The sequence below is a fragment of the Vicugna pacos genome, chromosome 5 (assembly GCF_048564905.1).
Source record: "Vicugna pacos chromosome 5, VicPac4, whole genome shotgun sequence".
NCBI classification, from domain to species: domain Eukaryota; kingdom Metazoa; phylum Chordata; class Mammalia; order Artiodactyla; family Camelidae; genus Vicugna; species Vicugna pacos.
The window spans coordinates 43,134,900-43,154,548 of record NC_132991.1 but is presented as its reverse complement, the minus strand read 5'-3'; the positions used below and the strand labels follow the sequence as shown (position 1 = coordinate 43,154,548).

Genomic DNA, 19,649 nt, shown 5'->3' with positions numbered 1-19,649 from the left:
ATCTTGGAGTGATCTGGGGCTGTCTCAGGGGATGATGACACTGTACCACAACAACAGAGTGGGAAGTTAGCTGGCTGGGACAACACAGAGGGAAGAAGAGCAGAGAAAGCAGCCTGCTACTAAGGAAACCAATGTGAGGCTAGGGATGTGCCTCTTAGGGAGGGAGCCATGGGTGCTGGTTCTCATTTCTAATTTTCTTTAAATGTTGCAGAAAAGGCTCTTGCTGCCTTCACAGTTCAGGGTGTTTTCCCCTCCAGTTACAGGATATGATTCTACCCCATTATCCCAGCTCTCCTGAACTAGGAAAAGACTGCATAGGAATCCAAAACTTCCATGTTACACTGTTATCTTTTTCCTATCTTCCAAACATATATGAGTCAACCAGTATTATAAAGACATGTGTAGGAATATTTTGGAACACAGTCTGTTGTGTTAACCAAGCATGTTAATGGCTGGTTAGAACTGTGGTACAAATTCCCAGATACTTTCTCAATTAAATCAAATCTCCAGAGCAGAAAAGCCTCAGCTTCAGCTACTGTTTCACCTACTGGTGTAGCCTCCTTGGCCTACATACCACAACCAACATCAGGTTTCTGCCAAGTCCAGCATCAGTCCTCAGGACCAGTCTGGGGTTTCCCACAGACACTACTTAGCTCAGTTATTCAGCATTTACTAAGCACTTCAATATGCCCTCCCTGTTCATTCCCACCAAAGCCAGGCTTCTATGGCCATCTACTTGGCAGCAATACTGATGGTCAAACTACACTCTCTCCACCCTCTGCCACTGTCAACTTGCCCTTGGAAGAAACTCAGCCAGTATGAAATTTGGAGCCATAAAAAACAGAAAACAAGACACAAGAATGCCAAATCATGCCACAGGACCCAGAAGGTTCTAAAGTTTGAGATTTTAGCTAACAGCCATTTATGAAACTGTTCTCCCAGCCCTGAGAGAAAAGACCAAAAACTTTTTTAATGTTACATTCTAGGTTACAATTACTTCATAATTTCAAATATAAACTTCCTAAGAAAATATGTCCTCGATCAAGCAATGGTCATGGCAATACAAAGTTCTATAGATTTCCCAACCTTATACTCTAAAGGACAAGTAAAATTAGCCAAGCAATGGATTCCAGAAGAAGACAGCATGTACAAAGACACAACAATGAAAGTCTAGAAACAAAGACAAGTGAGTTGAGCTTGACATCATGGTAGTCAGCAAACTTAGCTAGGAAGGGAGATTACCTCCATCTAAACTGGTGGAGAAATGGGTACTCTTGTACACTGCTTGAGAGAGTATATAACAGAACAATTTTCCTAAATGGTAATTTGTCAATACACATGTCAAAAGGCTTTAAAGTGTATTTATCTTTGGAACAGAAATTCTAGTTCTAGGAATTTACCCTAAAGAAATAATCAGACAAAAATCAACTCAAAATGGATTAAAGACTTAAACATAAGACAAGATACAATAAAACTCCTAGAGGAAAACATAGGCAAAACATTATCTGACATACATTTCAAAAATTTTCTCCTAGAAGAAATAAAAGCAAGAATAAACAAATGGGACCTAATGAAACTTACAAGCTTCTGCACAGCAAAGGAAACCAGAAATAAAACAAGAAGAAAACCTACGGAATGGGAGAAAATTTTTGCAAGTGAAACCGACAAAGGCTTGATCTCCAAAATATATAAGCAGCTCATACGACTCAATAAGGAAAAAATAAACAACCCAATCCAAAAATGGGCAGAAGACCTAAACAAGCAATTCTCCAAGGAAGACATACAAATGATCAAAAAGCACATGAAAAAATGTTCAATATCACTAATTATCAGAGAAATGCAAATCAAAACTACAATGAGGTATCACCTCACACCAGTCAGAATGGCCGTCATTCAAAAATCCACAAATGACAAATGCTGGAGAGGCTGTGGAGAAAGGGGAACCCTCCTACACTGCTGGTGGGAATGCAGTTTGGTGCAGCCACTATGGAAAACAGTGTGGAGATTCCTCAAAACACTAGGAATAGACTTATCATATGACCCAGGAATTCCACTCCTGGGCTTGTATCCAGAAGGAACCCTACTTCAGGATGACACCTGCACCCCAATGTTCATAGCAGCACTATTTACAATAGCCAAAACATGGAAACAGCCTAAATGTCCATCAACAGATGACTGGATAAAGAAGAAGTGGTATATTTATACAATGGAATACTACTCAGCCATAAAAACTGACAACATAATGCCATTTGCAGCAACATGGATGCTCCTAGAGAATGTCATTCTAAGTGAAGTAAGCCAGAAAGAGAAAGAAAAATACCATATGAGATCGCTCATATGTGGAATCTAAAAAACAAAAACAAACAAACAAACAAAAACAAAGCATAAATACAGGACAGAAATAGACTCATGGACAGAGAATACAGACTTGTGGTTACCGGGGGGGGGGGGGTAAAGGGTGAGAAGGGATAGACTGGGATTTCAAAATTGTAGAACAGATAAACAAGATTACACTGTATAGCACAGGGAAATATACACAAAATGTTATGATAAATCACAGAGAAAAAAATGTGACAATGAGTGTGTATATGTCCATGAATGACTGAAAAATTGTAAACACTGGAATTTGACACAACATTGTAAAATGATTATGAATCAATAAAAAATGTAAAAAAAAAAAGAAATAATCAGACAAGTGAATAGGGGCTATATGCATAACTACTCATCACAGTGTTATTTATAATTTTAAAAAATATCTTTGGCTTCTAACAGCAGGAAACTAGGTGAATAAATTATAGCACACATATACCCTATGGAGAAAAATACTAAAGCTCTATATTCACTGTAACCAGATAGATGTTCAAAAACTATTACTACAAATGAGAAAAGGATACTATGCAGAATATAGCATATGGAGTATGAAATCATTTAACTACTGATAATACACACAAATAAAATTTGTTAAATAAACTTCCCGTCACAGATGTTCAAAACCACCATTGGTGAGAAAAGCAAGTTACAGAATAGCATGTATAGCATGAAACCATTAAAATACACTATATACAAAATCTGTTAGAAATATATGTTTACAGTAAGTCACCCCTAAGTGATAGAGTAATAGATAATTTTACTATCTTCTTATTAGTGTTTATTTTCTATTTGTTCAACAATGACTATGAATTACAGCTTTAAGTTAATAAATACGTTTTAAATACTAATTCTGATTTCTAATCCTAACTACAACAATCTGTTCAAGATGATGAATTACTATGTTATTTAGCACAAGTCCCACTTTTTTATTTTGAGAAAGAACAATACTTTTAACAAACAGGATATAATTCCAAGTGGCGGGAATTTCAAGCATTAAGTCATTAATGAAGATGAAAACAACTCAGTTTATCGTGACCACAAGATGCCACCCATCCCAAATTCATGATGGGCAGTTGTAGCTCTTCCCCATTTATCCATGAGGAAGCAGTATAGAAGCCTGCGAGAAAATGATGGTCCAATGGACAACAGAGGAAGTAAATCAGGTGTAACTTCAACTCATACAGCATTTGTACAGCCCTCAGAAACACTTTTCAAACTTTAACTAGTCCCTGGGCAGAGAAGTAGACAACATTGCTAGGTGTGTTTCAAGCACAAAATATGTATACAGGTCCAAAATGAGAGAAGATCAGCCCCACGCCCCACCTCCAAAAAACAAACAAACAAACAAACAAAAAAAAAAAAACACATTCAAACTCCTAGCCTGCAAAATTTACAAATGGTTTTCAACCCAAATTAACCTTACTTTTCTTAGATGGATTTACGGGGCAGATGAAAAAATGTGAGCTCCATAAAAAGAAGTCAGGTAAATTCACAGCTGGTTAAAAAATACTCAACAATGTTAATACAGAATACATAAGGCTAAAAGGAACATTTAACATAACAGGTTATAAAAATAAAATCCAAAGGAGATCTTGAGAGATTAGAACAATAAAATGAAACAAAGATTTATGTAAGTCACTGTAATCTGAGATTGTATGCTTTAAATCAATTCTACAAATATAAAGCAAACAGGGAGCTCTAAAACTTAGCTATAAATCTGAAGGAAGGGGGTGGGGGATGGTAACCTGGGCATTTCATTTAGCCACTAGGGCTCCCGCCACAGTCTAGCATAGCTGCTAAAAGGCTAACAAAAAACCTTGGGCCTAAAGGAAGGCTTTATCAAAAGATGTCCTTATCACTCTGTACCAAATCAAATCATATATTTTAAAAGGGAATGAACAGGTAAAAGAGCTATATACAGCAGAGAATATTAAATAACTACAAGTAAATATTTTAAAGGATGTCTTATGGAAGTAGAAATAGAAATATTTCTATAGGTGAAAACAAGAAATGTGTGAAAATTATAATATTTAACACAGTATTGGGAAGTTCCTAATAATCAGAGCTATTTAAAAAAAAAAAGGAACAAGTTGCCTCATAAACTAGGTAAGCTCCCAATCACTGGAAGGGTTTCTGGAGAGGCTTACCAATTTTCAGGAATGCTATAAAATCAATTCCTGCACTGGAAAAGAAATACATTAGATATTTCTAAGGCCTTCTCACCAAAAGTTTCTGTGATTCCCCACCCACCCCTTAACCATTAAAGTAACATATGATAACGAATAGATTATTAAACCTTATACCTCTAAAAATAAATTTTTTCCTTTACCAACTCATCAATGAAAAGCCACTCTGACTTTCAATTTCAATAATCCTGTTTTTGTTACAAGTTTGACAAATTAATTTTAACTGTTCATTGGATTCTGTCTTGAATAAAGATAAGAGTATTAAGAACACATCTACATAGAAACTTACTTTGTTTTGTTAAGTGATTATTTCTCATTTATGTAAAAGTATGCAGAACAGAAGAATAGAAGTAAAAAAGCAAAATTAATAAAAAATGGTTAGCTCTAGATAGTACAACTGAAGATTTTCTTTTTTATATCATTTTTTTTTATTTTTCAAGTTCTCCACAACGGGCATGAATATTTTCATAGTTACACAGAGAGAAAAGTGTTTTAAATTATTTCATTTGTATTAACAGCTAAGACACAGAGTACATCAAAGACACAGAGAATAATGATCTACTTCTTGCACACAGATAAATGGACATTACTTATGGTAATTTCACAGTGAATATAATCCTTCCCTGAGAAGTTATCTTGATCTAAAAGATCCTATTTTCTCTAAGAAACTCTCTATTACACTCACGTATATATAATACTAGAGATAATTTTCTTCTGAACTGAATAATATGGTTATAAACAAATCTAAACAATAAGTGAATCAGTATAAATTTACATTTTAAAATACTTCATAAAGTTAAAATACGCTATTTTATTTTCTTTTTGTTTCCATTTAACACAAACAACATTTTCTACTCGTTTCATATTAGCTATACAAAAAAAGAGTAAGAAATAGAAGTATGAAGAATGTCATGTGTATAAATAGCACTGCTGAGTACATAATGTTCTGTTACTCTAGGGATAGCACAGACAAATACCTGACACAACTTGTAGGAGTAAAATAAAGTAGACTGTAATTTGTACCCTCATTCAAGTAAAACTCTTTACAAACAGAAAAACTTTTGCTGCTGTTAGAGTTTCAAACTTGTTTCTTCATTTTTAAAACAAAGTGGTAGATTTGGTTACCCCCTAGGGTCTCCTCCAACTCTAAATTCTCACATTTTTTAATTGTTATAATTCCCTCGCTATACTAATTTTTGAGCTATCACTGCCCTCTTCTCATCCTGTATTCCAATCTAAATAATTTGTTAAATGGTAAGAGTGAAATCATAAAAAGAGTTTGTTCAATAATCTCATGGGCCTGTAAGATAAGGGTGTAGAAATTCCAATTCTTAAGCCATATTCAGCTCTTCACTAAGTTTCAAATATAAATACTAAAAGCAAATATATCATTTGTGCTTACAGTTGCAAATAAAACACAGTAAGGCTTTAAAAGCTTTAATAAAATTCTGTGCTTGCTTCAGCAACATATACACTAAAAGCTTTAGAAAAAATTCTTAAATGGCATAAAACAAGTATTGATTCAAGAACATCTGAATCTGGGTACTATTCTATCATACTCTTTCGATCTGCTTTTTCCTTTATCTATTCCATCCTTTATTAAATTTCTGCTTGAATTCTTACTTATATATGTAAAAGTGCTTTGAAAAGAATACAAGTACAGTACAAAATTTAAATATTAATGTCATTAGTTTTTAAGTGAGTGGGTGGAAATTCTTATATTCATACTTTACTCATATTTCAGAATACTACACAGCAGACGGAAAGAAAAGAGTACTGCGAAAGATGAATTTACACACAACACATTTCTATAAACACACAGTTATTTAACTATATAGAAAAGGGTCTGCCAACAATATCCAAACTACAAGTGTAGTTACCCAAAGGAGGAGGTGGTATTAGGGAAGGCAGAGAGGAGACTTTCATTTTATTGGAATTATCTAGCAAAATAACTACAACAGATGTGTGCGATACTTGGGTAATCTTTTATATTTGTATTTTTACAGATAAACTTCATTACTTTTAAACTATGCTTTAGTAAACTATTTCCTTTGGAAAGCTGAGCAGAAATGTCTACAACATGACCCATGATAGCTCAAAACTCAAATATCTGAATCCCTTCTACATATAAAGCACAAGGACAGAAAACATTCATCAAGAGTCTCATTTGTACCTAGTCTACGATAGGTACTTTATGTTTTATCCCACTTAATCCTAACATTACCGTTTTTTTCATGAGGAAACTGATGTTCAGAAGATAAAAATCTGGCAAACAGCATAGCGATATTTTGAGGCAAGATTCAAACTCAGATCTGCCTAACTCTAAAGCTCAAGCTTCCCTTAAAGAAAAGACAAAGCAGATATTCCTTCAATCTACTTCAGGCAAAACAACTCTACTACAAATTCTTAAGCTTTCAGATGCCCAAAGGACCTCATTTTTATTCCAAACAGAAAATATGATAAATATATAAACTATAAAAAGTATTTTTAAACAGATTAAAAGTTTAATTATAAAATATTATTTAAAGATCAAAAAGTTTAAACTTTTCTTCAATATATAAGTTAAATATACTTTACATGCTCTAAAAGTAAGTGTTCTTGGTTACCATCACAAAAATACTGTTTTATGAGGACAGGAACTGAAATGAAGTATTTTAAAGTTGTCACCATCAAAAAGTATTTATTATGATATTCACACTGAGATATAATCGCAATTAAGAGACAAACGATTGTACAAACTGTGTCACACACAGAAGTTGCTGAAGCAAAGAATCCAAGAGAAATAACAAAAGGAACAGAAGAGAGGACCTAAGAAAATCCGAGTAGAAACAATGGTAATGAACAAAAAAAGGCCCTATTTCAAATCCTCTATCAATTGAGAAATTACTTCTAGAAGAAATTCAAAAGCCACACACATGCGCGCACGCACGTGCACACACACACACACACACACACACACACACAAGGATCTCCTTCTAGCACCCTACAATAAAACAAATACAGTGTTGATGCAATGCAGTAATGTACAATTAAAGTCTCCACTGGCTATTTAAAAGCTAATTCGAGAGCTTAAGCCGAGACAAAAATGACTAACTTTTTTCCTATACAGAGGAAAAAGTATCTATACTGAAAGATCAGCTTTCTGCATACTCTAAAATCAAATTCAATTCATAAAAATAAAGTAGAATTGTTAGCAAGACTGTTGGATACATAATACTAGATACACTAAAACAGTATGAAGGTTTTAACCTACCAAATAAATATAAACATAGAACTATAGATTTTTATTGTTCTAGATCAGATCAGGATGTTCAGATTATTTTAATAAAGTGTTGTATAATATCACTAAACCGTGTCATTTTGTAGTAAATAGTTTTCTAAAGTTTCTACTGACAATAGATTTACAAAGCTCCTTTCCTGTCTGGTTGGCTGGCTTTAGCCAAGGAAGGGTCCCTGCTTGCATTCATATTCAACTCCTAGTATTCCCAGATCTCACCTTGGAGAGGCCATTCCACCACCCCAACAAAATGCCCTTAAAGAAAGCAGAATAAGCAATTTAAAACTGTATGTCTATTATCTAATCACTTCCATCTTTGACGTGTGAAGAATTAGCATTCCTACCTGCATCACTCCTTTCCCCTAGCTTCAAAATGAAGCTATTACTGTTTTAGTCAATAGTTTATATATTTTTGAAAGTCTATTTTAAATATCAGCAAGTTTCTCCATTTGTCATTATAGCAACACTGTTCTTAGAAGTAATTCTTTTAAGCTTAAAAAAAAAAAGCAAGAATTATAGCTAACCATTTACATCAAATTTTTTAATGATTTCATTTTAATTTATTTACTTAACAAACACACATATAGTGTTACAATATGCCAGGCACTACTGCTCTAAGTTCTTAAAATATATTAACTCATTCAATTATCAAAATAACTCCAGGCATTAAGCACTATTATTACCTCCATTTTACAGGTAAGGAAACTGAGGTTTGGAAAAGTCAAGACACTTGCCTAAAGTCACACTACTAATTGGTACAAGAGCTGAATTCAAACTCAGGCATTCTAATTCCAGAGTCAAACTCATAAGCAGCATACTAAACTGCCTGTCTAATTTGTTGACATCTCTTTAAAACTGTTAGTCCAAGATGAGACTAAAAATGTTGCATTTTTGTGGGAGCCCTTTTAGGGGAGAAAAATAATACTGCAAGGTTTAAATTATAAGGCATTAGATCAATTATAAGACTTCCATTAAAGAAATTATGCTTTCAAAAGGAGGATATTTGGCTTAGTTCATACGATATTATCAAATCACAATGGGTTTTCAAAGGAAAAAAGTAAACATTTAAATGTATCAATTTAGTTTTAAAAATTTCAATCATTAAATGTATAAATCAATAAAAATATGAAATTTAATGTTTATAAATATAAGGATTATAAACAAATATAGCTTTTAAAAAGCAAATTTCCCTTAAAATTTATATATACTAATAAAACACAGGAATATTCAAGAAATTTATTAGAAATATTTATTATTAATAAACATTAAAATTTCAAACTAAGTCTGTTTCCCAGTACATTCTTTTTTAAAAATAATCCTTTACATATAAGGTATAACTTTATTATGAGATTAGAAAAGCAGCTACATTTCATACTCTTTCAGTAAATTATTCTAGACTTAGCTAAATTTTTTTAAACAATTTCATTGTGCATATGACAATAATTTGGATAAATTTGGGGATATCTTCATAGAAAAAATATCTCTATCTCTTTCTATCTCCCATTTGTGAAAAGAGAAATAAATTTATAAACAAGAAGTAAAAATCTAGTTGTAGTCCTTGTTCTGTCACTAAGTAATTGTGTAATCTTGACTACATTATTCTACTCTGGGCTTCAGTGTCCATGTCTACAAAATGAGGAATTCAAACTAGATAATTTCCACACATCTGTATAGTAGTTCTGAAACTTTAAAAATTCTATTTTTAAAAAGTTTTAAACGTTAAATCTCACCTCATCTGAAGAATCTAGTTGTCCCAGTGTTCCCGTTGCACCTGCAAAACCTTTAGAAAAGAAAAACAAAAAGTTGTCCCTCATACTTGTTATACAGCTTTATGTTAAAATTATTTTGTGACATAATATCAAAAAGCTAAGTTTTGTTAAGATAACTCATTCTTACTTGGCAAAATTCAAAATTTATCTTTAATAAATTTGGGCCTAACAAGTTTAGTTTATATTTCAATAGGAAACCTCCAGTGAAACCCCAGACTTAATAATCACAAATTGTGATTTCAGAAGGGTTTCTTCTTGCCTTTAAAACATGGTTTACTAAAATACTGAGTTACTAAAGTTTTGGGCTACTCTTAAACAGCAACTGCTATATTTTTCATGAGTTAGAACCAGAACCTTTAAGTTTATTAAATTAACCAGATTTCATTTAAGAAAAATGCACTATATTCTTTGACTAATCTTTCTTATTTCTAAATTTTTACTACTTTTACTACTTTCCTTACAAAGAAGGATACATCATTTAAATTTCTTCAGTAATAAGTAAAGTTTGAAGGGTCTTTGTCTTAACACAGATAAGTTACCATCGTTCAAATTAAGTATTTAGACAAACCTTGAACGGCCAGGGTGCTAGTGCCAGCAGATGACTCTTGTATACCATAAACAAGTTTATCCTCAGGATATGTAAGTCCAGAGCTCTTCAAAGCTATAAGGTACTTCTCATGACTTTTCTTTGCACAAGCATTTTCTCCAAGACCTAATATTTAAAATAAATTTAAAATCAGAAAAAAAATTCCATTCAAAATATAGTACTTATGTATACATACATAAAATAGGTGAATATTCGAATGGAGGGGAAACCCTAGGATGAATAATATAAAATAGCTTTAGACAACATTTTTGTCCTCATGTTTGGCATTAACAATCTCAGAATGCACAGCATGTTTATTACAAATAATGAAATCCACTAAGTAACTGGGCACTTAAAACATGCCAGAGATTTTATACAAGGCACAGGGGGTACAAAGATTAAAGGCATGATTCTTGCCTTCAAGGAACTTGAAAATTAGCAATAAAGTCAGGTAATATGGTAAATGACAATTATGTAGCAGACTTCACCATTTGGTTTCATAATCTGTGCTTTCATAATACTGTGCAGCCAGACTTACCCAAAGCAGAGTTCTTAGGAAAGACCTTGAGAAGATAACTCCTGATTGGAATTTTCAAATGTTACAACTTACATTACTCTTAATTTCTGTTTTACCAAACATAAAATGCGTTTTTATAATCACGTTAAGGAATTAAAAGCATAATTTCTACAGAACTATCAGTTAAAACAAATTTATTCCAAATGCCAGTTTTTTCTTTTGTTTTACTTTTTAACAACCATATTATGGAGGATGGACTAGTAATAAAAGAAAAACACTGATATTTGAGAGTTCTTTTAAAGAAAAAATTATTCTTTGATGGCCAAGTTACCGTGGCATTTGCCACCTCTTAAGCAGATGATATATTTAATTAAGGTTCCAATCTTTCTGATTACAAAAATATATAGTAAATGTGTTTCTTTAGTATTTGCTGAGCTTTTCTCTGTTTCTTCTCTTTGCTAGCCTCAATAATTGCAATAGAATAGTTCCGTTTTGTTTTTTAAATCTCTGCCCCATCTATCTCTGGGCTAGTTGAAAAAGAAGAAAAAAAAAAACTCCAACACAGATTAAACAGATAGGGATACACCTATCCTTCAGTTCAAGTCCAATATTAAAAACAACCACAATCAGTTTATAAAGAACAAAAGACCTCTGGAGTCCTATATAAGAAATGAATTAATGTCTCCTGAATAATAAAAACCACATATTATCTCAATAATGATAGATGACAAATATGCCATCAATCCCTCACAACAAGCCTGAGAAAAATGAACATATAATCACCATTTTTATAAGTGAGGAAACTGAGGCTTACAAAGATAACATGGCTAACCAATGTGTAAACAAGCAGTAATTAGAAGTGAAGCTAGATTGCAAATTTTAAATTTTTGAATCAAAACTAATGTGACTTCTATCATTACAAGTCAGCTAAGGATTTCTGTTGTTTTGTTTTTTAACTTCAAGAAATAAGAATTTAAAAGAAGTGTAGAAATAAAACAATTAATATAAATCATTCCTAAGGATACATTCTTAAAATGATTAAGAACAACGTGCTGTTCTTTTTCCCAACAGTTGATAGTTTCTGAACAAAGAACCGTTTTCTAGGTTGAAGAAATAACAGACCTTCAGGTATAATTCTGATCTCTGTCTAGTTTCATCGCCAAAACTCAAACACAGGCTCCCATCAATTTCTCCTAGGCTGTTGCACTTGAGCTTTTTCTCTTGCCCCTTTTCCATCTATTCTTGGCAAAACAGCAAAACCATCTCTCTAAAGCACATGATCATGTCACTCTTCACCCTAAAATATTTCCATGACTTTCCACTACATTCAGGATAAGAAATAAAATCTTAAATAGCAAATGAAGGCCTACCTAATCTGGATCTAGACTAATATAGTAGCCTTCTTTGTGCCACTATCCCCCTACATTAATTTCATTTCAACCACAATAGTCTTTTTTAGTACCTTTAAAAAAAAGGAAGCTCATTCTCACTCATAAATATTCTCACATGCTGGTCCCTCTGCATGGAATCTAGGAGGTGCCTAGGTGTTATATTCTTTATATTGATCACATTTGGGGTTCATTAAGCATCCTAGATCTATAAATCAATGTTTTTCACCCACTTTGGAGGGTTTTAGTCATGATTTTGTTCAAATGTTTTTTCTGCCCCATCCCTACTTTCCTCTCCTCCTGGTATTCTAATTACATATATGTTAGATCAACTGATTCTACTAGGTCCCTGAGACTCTTGTGATTTTCTTATTCTCTAGATTGAATAATCTAATTAATCTGTCTTCAAATTCACTGTCATTCTTTTAACCTCTTCAATCTGCTGCTAAGCCCATTCAATGAATTTGTCAATTCAATTACTGCACTCTGCAATAGTTTTCAGCTCCAGAATTTCTTTTTTCATTTTTTATATTTCTTCAGTAAGATTCCTTATCTCTTCACTCATCAACACCATATTTTCCTTTAATTATCTAAACAGATTTTTCTTTAATTTCTTGAACATACTTATAATAGTTGCTTTAATGTCTTAATCTGCTAAATACAACTTGTAGGCCATTTCAAGATCAAATTCTGTTACTGTCCCTTTCCTTGGTTATAATTCATAATTTCTTATATTCCTGCATGTCGAATAGTTTTTATTGTATACTGGATGTTCTAATGACACATTATCAAAGATCCTGGATTCTGTTTTCTTCCTTTGAAGAGTATTAATTTTAATTCTAAGAGGACATTCAATGAACAGCCTAATCACCTAGAACACATAAAGGCTTCATCATATACTTTGTAAGGGGTAGATTTATGGAAAGCCTAAAGTTCTTAAAAGACTCTGTAAAATGACAGGAATAGTCTCCAAATTCTAGGCTTCACTAAGGCTAATCCTGAGTAGAACTTACTCTAAGGTTTGGATTTTTGCTGTCTCAGCTTGATGCCTTGGGTATTAATAAGGTCTCTCCAGTCTACTTGAGCTGAAACTCCAATGTCTTCCAACACTGCCTAGCCTCTAATATCTCTATTTTATTTATCTCTAATATCTGCTCTTAATCCCACATCAGTAACCCCATAGCACTCTCTAGTGAGCCTGAGGTAGTCTCATCCTGTACATGTGCATCTCAGCCCTCAGTCAAACACTTTCAGGAGTCCCTCATACATCTGTTCCACTACCCCTTGGTATCCTGCCCCAAAGATTCCAGTTTCAAACTGCTTTAGCTGCCGTAAACTGTGATCTCTGCCTCCCTAGCTCAGCTGGACCATCATGCTCTGCTTCAGTGCCAGCCCTCTGCACTACACTCAGGAAGTTGTCCCCAGATAGAGATTCAGAGAATCGTGAGGCTCATCTCATGCTTTTCCTTTCTCTCAAAGGTTTACAGTCTTGTGTTGCCTGTTGTCCAATGTCCGAAAACAGCTGCCTCACATTTTTTTCCAGTTTTATGTTATTTATGACATAAGGGCTAGTCCAGTAGTCAGAAGCAGAAAATGTTCTCTACCTGGAATCTAATTTCATCCCCCATCACGACAGAACTCACCTCTCCCTCTAGCTAAAAGATTTTCTCTCAAGCATTAGGTTTTACTTTAAATGTCACTTCCTCAGTGAAGCTTCCCCACATTCTCCATCAGTGGAATCAGGTCTCCCTTTCAGAAACACTTGTCTTATCCTTTCACAGTATTTACTACAGTTTATAATTATACAATTTTTTAGTTTGGGGATTTTGTTAATGTGACCTCACTCACTAGTCCGTAAGCTTTAAAATGGCAGGGATAGGAATACCTGGTTTATTACTCACCTTCCCCATTCCAAGCTCTAACACCCAGCCCAAAGCCAAGCACACAGTGGGTCCTTAATAAGTATTTGGTAAAGAAATAAATACATCAGGTAAGACTATCTCTAACACATGGGTAACAATATATGTAAGAATTTTACCACTGTAAAGAAAGATGATAAACTTCAATTCCTAAAACATGCTGTTCATGAGGCAGCAAAAAGAACACTTTAAAATATTTATGAAAAGATTTTAAAACAATCGATATATTTATCACACTATAAATTTGAACTTAGCTAAACCAAAGGTGTAAAAACTAAAGTATTTTATATAACAGTATATGATGTACAAACATACTCAACAATTCTGAGTTTTATAACTTAAATTCTACATTACTATAAAATCCTAAGCCACACAACACAAAAGTTTAGAATACCAAAAATAAAGACAGAGAAGTGATTGTTGTTATTGTTTGGAGAAGAGGAGATGGATTATAATTATGAATACGTCACACCAAACTTAGGAGACCTGGGTTCTAGCTCCAACTCTAAAATAAGTTAGTTGTGAGGTTTTTGAAGTGGTCATTTAATTTTTCTGAGGTTCAGTTTCTTCATTCATAAAATAAGAAATATTCTTAATAACTTAAAGCTTTCACATTCTATTTAAAAAAATCTACATTTTACTTTTAAGTTCTAAAATACACAATTTCTTATAATTATAGTAATGTAAGTAAATTTTAACTTTCTTCTCTTCTAACATTTTACTCACCAGAAGTCAGATCTTTGTAGTTTTGTTGGTTTGTCAAAACCTGAGTAAGAACAGACCGCATTGCTCCTCCCATTTTAGTTAGATCTTCTAAAAAGGAAATTTGAGGTTCCAAAAGCTGAAGGACTTTGTTAAGGTCTTTTTCTGATGGTACATCAGCTGCTAAAAAACATATAATTAACTTTCTTTAAAATATTTTGCTAAGAAACAATATTTTATATATTTTTTAATTATAATGACTTAGATGACAGTCCAAGTCCTTTACAATCAAAAAGTTAAAATAAGGCAGGTAGAGATATAGGTCAGAGGTAGAGCACACGCTTGGCATGCACAAGGTCCTGGGTTCAATTCCCAGTGTTTCTACTGAGGAAAAAAAAATTTTTTTTATTTTTTTTTTTAAAGTTAACATAAGAACTCTGTTTAGAAAGCAGGCATCCCTCCACCCGCACACCCAGCCTAGGGCAGCAGACTTGTTCAGGAATTCAGTCCTCTGAGAAAATGGTGACAGGAAAAAACGCTGACTTGATAAGGTTTTAAGCACCTAGCTTGTGTAAGAAGTATTCAGTTTGAGGGTCCTGTACTTCCAGATATATACATGTAATCATAAGGCTAATTCAAAATTAGACAGTGTTTAGGAAAAAAATTAAGATTACCCCCTAAAATAAAACATGGCAGAAATCAAATATATTAAGAATAATATAAGAATATCAGAACAAAATTATGTCACCTCTAAATTTAAACCTGTGTAGCAAATAACCCATCCTGTATCATATTCTAAAAATAGAGACTCATGTTAGTTGGAGGTCAAAGCAAATAAAGTGAAAAATAACTGTTTTCATAAATATGGATGTTTTTACTAAAACAATTCTAAAATACCAGGCAAGGTATTGCTAGTGGAAGAAGAGAGAAGAAACTTGGACAGCAACTGAAGAAGAATATTTAAGAGGCAAAGAAAAAAAGACGTTTTAGAGAAATTGAGGTCTAAAAGGAAGAAGTGAATAGAGAGATTTAGAGCTTAGCCATAACTGGTTAAAAGAAGAATCATATAAGGGAGCTAATAGGGGGCCTGCATATCGAAGAAAAGGGACATCAATTTCATTCAACATTTATTCACCATGTATAATGTATAATATGATAGGCATTGAGAAGCAAAACTAAATAAGATACAGTTCCTACCTGCAAGGAACTCACAGCCTAGTTCAAAGATAATCTGTGAGTGAAATTCTAGATAACTCTTGAGTCCTGGGATCCAAACCAAAAAACCTTACTTTCTCAGTGAAAAGCCAAAATTCCTCTTTATAGTCTCCCAAATGATACACGTAGTAACATAGCAGATATTTAATTAACATTTTTCTTTGTTTCCAAAGGCTCTAACACAAGCTCTGACACTGGTCTAAGGATGGTAGGGTGAAATGAGAAATAGAACTCAAGGTAACTGTCAAACTACAAGATTATCTGAGCTTCCATTACCTCAGATTAGATGATCTCAAGTCCTTTCTTTAATTTTAAATAGTGATCTCTACACAAAGTAATGCAGTCATTTATTTTTGCATAGGCAAAAGAAATTAATGTTGACCACAAGTGGTAATACAGAGAGGAAAATTTCATGAACCTAACTAAGTTCATGAAGCTCATCATAAGACAAAAAAAAAAAATGCTTCCATTCATTCCTTTATGCTTTCAGCTAATGGTAACAGATAGTTATCAAAGCTATGTACTCATGTCATCCATGAGTATAACTGCTAAAATGTCACCAAAGGAAAATATTAATATAATATACCCTAATATGAACTGCTCTTTGATTAAACTAATGGTAAGCTTTAAGGCTCTCATAATAAATAATTTCTACCTATTACTTTTCTAAAATAGGACACTCATAATATAATATGTAAATTCCCCAAAAGTCTGTTAACTAGTACATGAGAAATAAGATGGAAGACAAGTTCAATAACCCAGTCGATCTCCAGTTCCTTTACTCCAAAGAAAGAGTACTTTGGGATTAAGTCAAAATATTTCTTTCTATATGTGAAGACATATACTCCAAGAGGAGTAGAAATACTTGACAAAAGATTGTACATCTTGCTTGAAGTGTATAAACAAGGAAGCATATATTTGCTCACCATGCAGATAACATGGTAGTTTTAGAAACGATGAAGTTTTTTTTCAAATGTTTAGGATGGAGGATAAACAGAAGATAAAAATATGTGCCATAGTTGCAAATTGGATTTAAGATTATTTATAGTATTAAATAATTTAAACCTACAAAAGTAATAAAAATGCAGTCCCTTAAGTGATAAAAACAAAAGCATCATTAGAAAGGTAAAAGATATCACAAAAAGTTAATAAATTTGTTTCATACCACTAATTGATATCTGAAATTCACAATGTCAGTCTGAGAACTTTAACAGACAATATCTAAATCCAAAATACTTAACTAAAGCATATTAATCAAGACTGTGACTAAATCTTAAATGGCAAGAAGAATAGCTTTAATTTGCATGTTTCTTTTCTCTTTCCAATACCGTCAGGATGACTACACCAATACATCATACTAGCAATGTGAGAGTGAGCAATTTGGCAATTTGACCCTCTCACAAGTTGTTATATATGGAGGGGAATAAAAATACACAGACCTCTACAAAAGAGAGACAGAGAGGGTAGAAAAGTGGGGGCAAGGGAGGGAAAGAAATTGGTAAAATAGTAGTTTATCTTCTAAAAATCTAAGTTAAAGTCAAACATTTCCAGGCCTTCTTAATTCTGCTCTCTATCATAATATACTCACAAATAAAGTCACTTTAACCCCATAAAATGATTATTTCCTCATCTGCAAAAGGCCAAGTAAGTTTGATCAAGTAAGTTTGATCCCAGGAGCAGAGACTGCCAAACTATGTCTACTACAAAGTATCTATGCGATTATATAATTGATATTTAGTGTATTTTTATTTAGTCTCTGTATTTCACAGTCATTGCATAAAAAATATTAAGTAAACAAAATGATCTCTGAAAAAATTCACCTCATTATTAATGCTAAAGTTTGTTCACTGGGAACTTTAAAATTTGAGTACTAATGAAAAGTGGATTAAACATACCTGGTTCATTATAGCCTTCTCTTAAATATTGAATAAGACAAAAAATAAATCTTGGAAGAACAAATTCAGACATCATCAGTAAGTCTTTGGGGACACAGGGAATATTTGAACTTGATTTAATTTGATGCCTTTTGCAAAACCTGTAATATGAAAGAGAAAAGAAAATTAACAATGACACCTAATCTGCCAAGAATGTATGACTTCTATTTACAATATTCATAAAGAGAATGTGGGCCAATATCAAAGCCAACGTATTACTCCCTTAAGACTTTTAAGGCACCAAGTTAAAAGAATATAGTTTTAATTGGTCTTTAAAAAAAAATGGCACTGAGGAAGACTTTTTCCTAATAAAAGGCCATACTAAAGTCCAACTAGAATACAAAAAGAAAATCTCATTACAAGGTTTATATTTTTTAACTGCAATTTGTTACTTTCAAGTACTACATTACTACTTTCACCCTTTATGAGCCATTAAGTATAAATTGATCATTTTCCAAGAATCTGCATTTTCCTCTCCTTAACTATTTCAAACTTATTGCATTAATAGATATGTGATATAAATACTTAAAGCTCATTTGAAAATTTTACATACTTAAGTATAGATATTCCTTCTAATCTTGTTTGTGCTTACTTTAAAATATGACATATTGGTATATGTGAGTAAAAATGAAGCAAACTATTTTATATGCAGAATCCAAATTAATTACAAATAACATATTTTGTGACCAAACACAAAATAAGCACACTAAACATACAACATACTTAGAAACAAACTTGCTACAATGAGTAAAGGAATCACTTTAGCTGAAAAACATAAAAGATCTGAATAAAGAAAAACTACAATTCCCAAATGGAAAAAGACTTTTATTATTTAAGAAAAGTCAATTCCACCAAACTCAATGCCATTATATTTAAATCCCAACAGGACTAACCACAAACCAATTCTAAAGTTCAAATGTATTTAAAAAATCAGTAAAGTTAAAAAAAAAAAATTTATGATAGTGACCTAGACTTTAAAACACAGTACAAAGCAAATATAATTAAAACTCTGTGATATTGTGATAACATCAACGGACCACAATGGAGTCTAGAAACAGCCTATGTAAATTTGTGAATTTAATATAATAAATGTGGCATCTCAGTCACTGTGGAGGGGTAGAAGACTTTTAATAAATTGCCATAGGACAATTGATAACATAGAGGAAACAAATTTGATCCTTATCTTATACCATATACAAAATATACCCCACACAGATCAAAAATCAAATGTAAAAAAAGTTACCAGGAAGAAAATAAAACTATTCCCCTTAAGTATCTCAAGGTACAGAAGTCTAAGTGGGTAAGATTTGAAAACAAGAGCCATAAAAGAAAGATAAAAATTGGCTACATAAGTCAAAAGCTTCTATGCAGTAAACAAACACAAACCGGAAAAAATGTTTACAACTGGTAAAACAGATAAAAGATTAATATCTATGATTTGTGAACTCTTGAAAATGGATTAAAAAAAGAAAACAATTCAACAGAAAAATCATGAACAATTCACAAAAAAAGTGAATGACCAACAAACATAAAAAGATGCTCAAGTTCCCTAAAAATCAAAGCAATGAAGTTTATTAAAATAAAAAAGAGTAATTAGGAAAATCACCATCTGTGATACCTACTGAAATAACTGACCTATGCAATCAAGCCATGAAAGGAAGGCTTCAGGGGAAATTTTCCACTCAGATATCAGACTGTTACATCCTACCAATCTTAGTATCACCAGAAGTGAAAAAAATTCAGATGCTGTGATGCTTGTGAAGCATACAGTACCATTTATAGTTTT

The 19,649-nt window shown here is 32.6% G+C and overlaps 1 protein-coding gene across 3 annotated transcripts in view; it reads right to left on the bottom strand.

Annotated features, from left to right (window-relative positions):
- UBR3 (ubiquitin protein ligase E3 component n-recognin 3) overlaps positions 1-19,649 on the bottom strand; it is a 177,232-nt gene that overhangs the window by 133,765 nt on the left and 23,818 nt on the right. For 2 of the 3 annotated variants that reach the window (XM_031678376.2, XM_031678377.2), the window contains exons 2-5: positions 17,825-17,964; positions 14,739-14,897; positions 10,171-10,314; positions 9,564-9,613 (exon numbers count right to left, since the gene is read on the bottom strand). In XM_031678376.2, coding sequence (XP_031534236.1) covers positions 9,564-9,613; positions 10,171-10,314; positions 14,739-14,897; positions 17,825-17,964 — 493 coding nt within the window. The remainder of the gene's footprint in view (positions 1-9,563; positions 9,614-10,170; positions 10,315-14,738; positions 14,898-17,824; positions 17,965-19,649) is intronic. The other variant, XM_031678379.2, reaches the window with a different exon arrangement.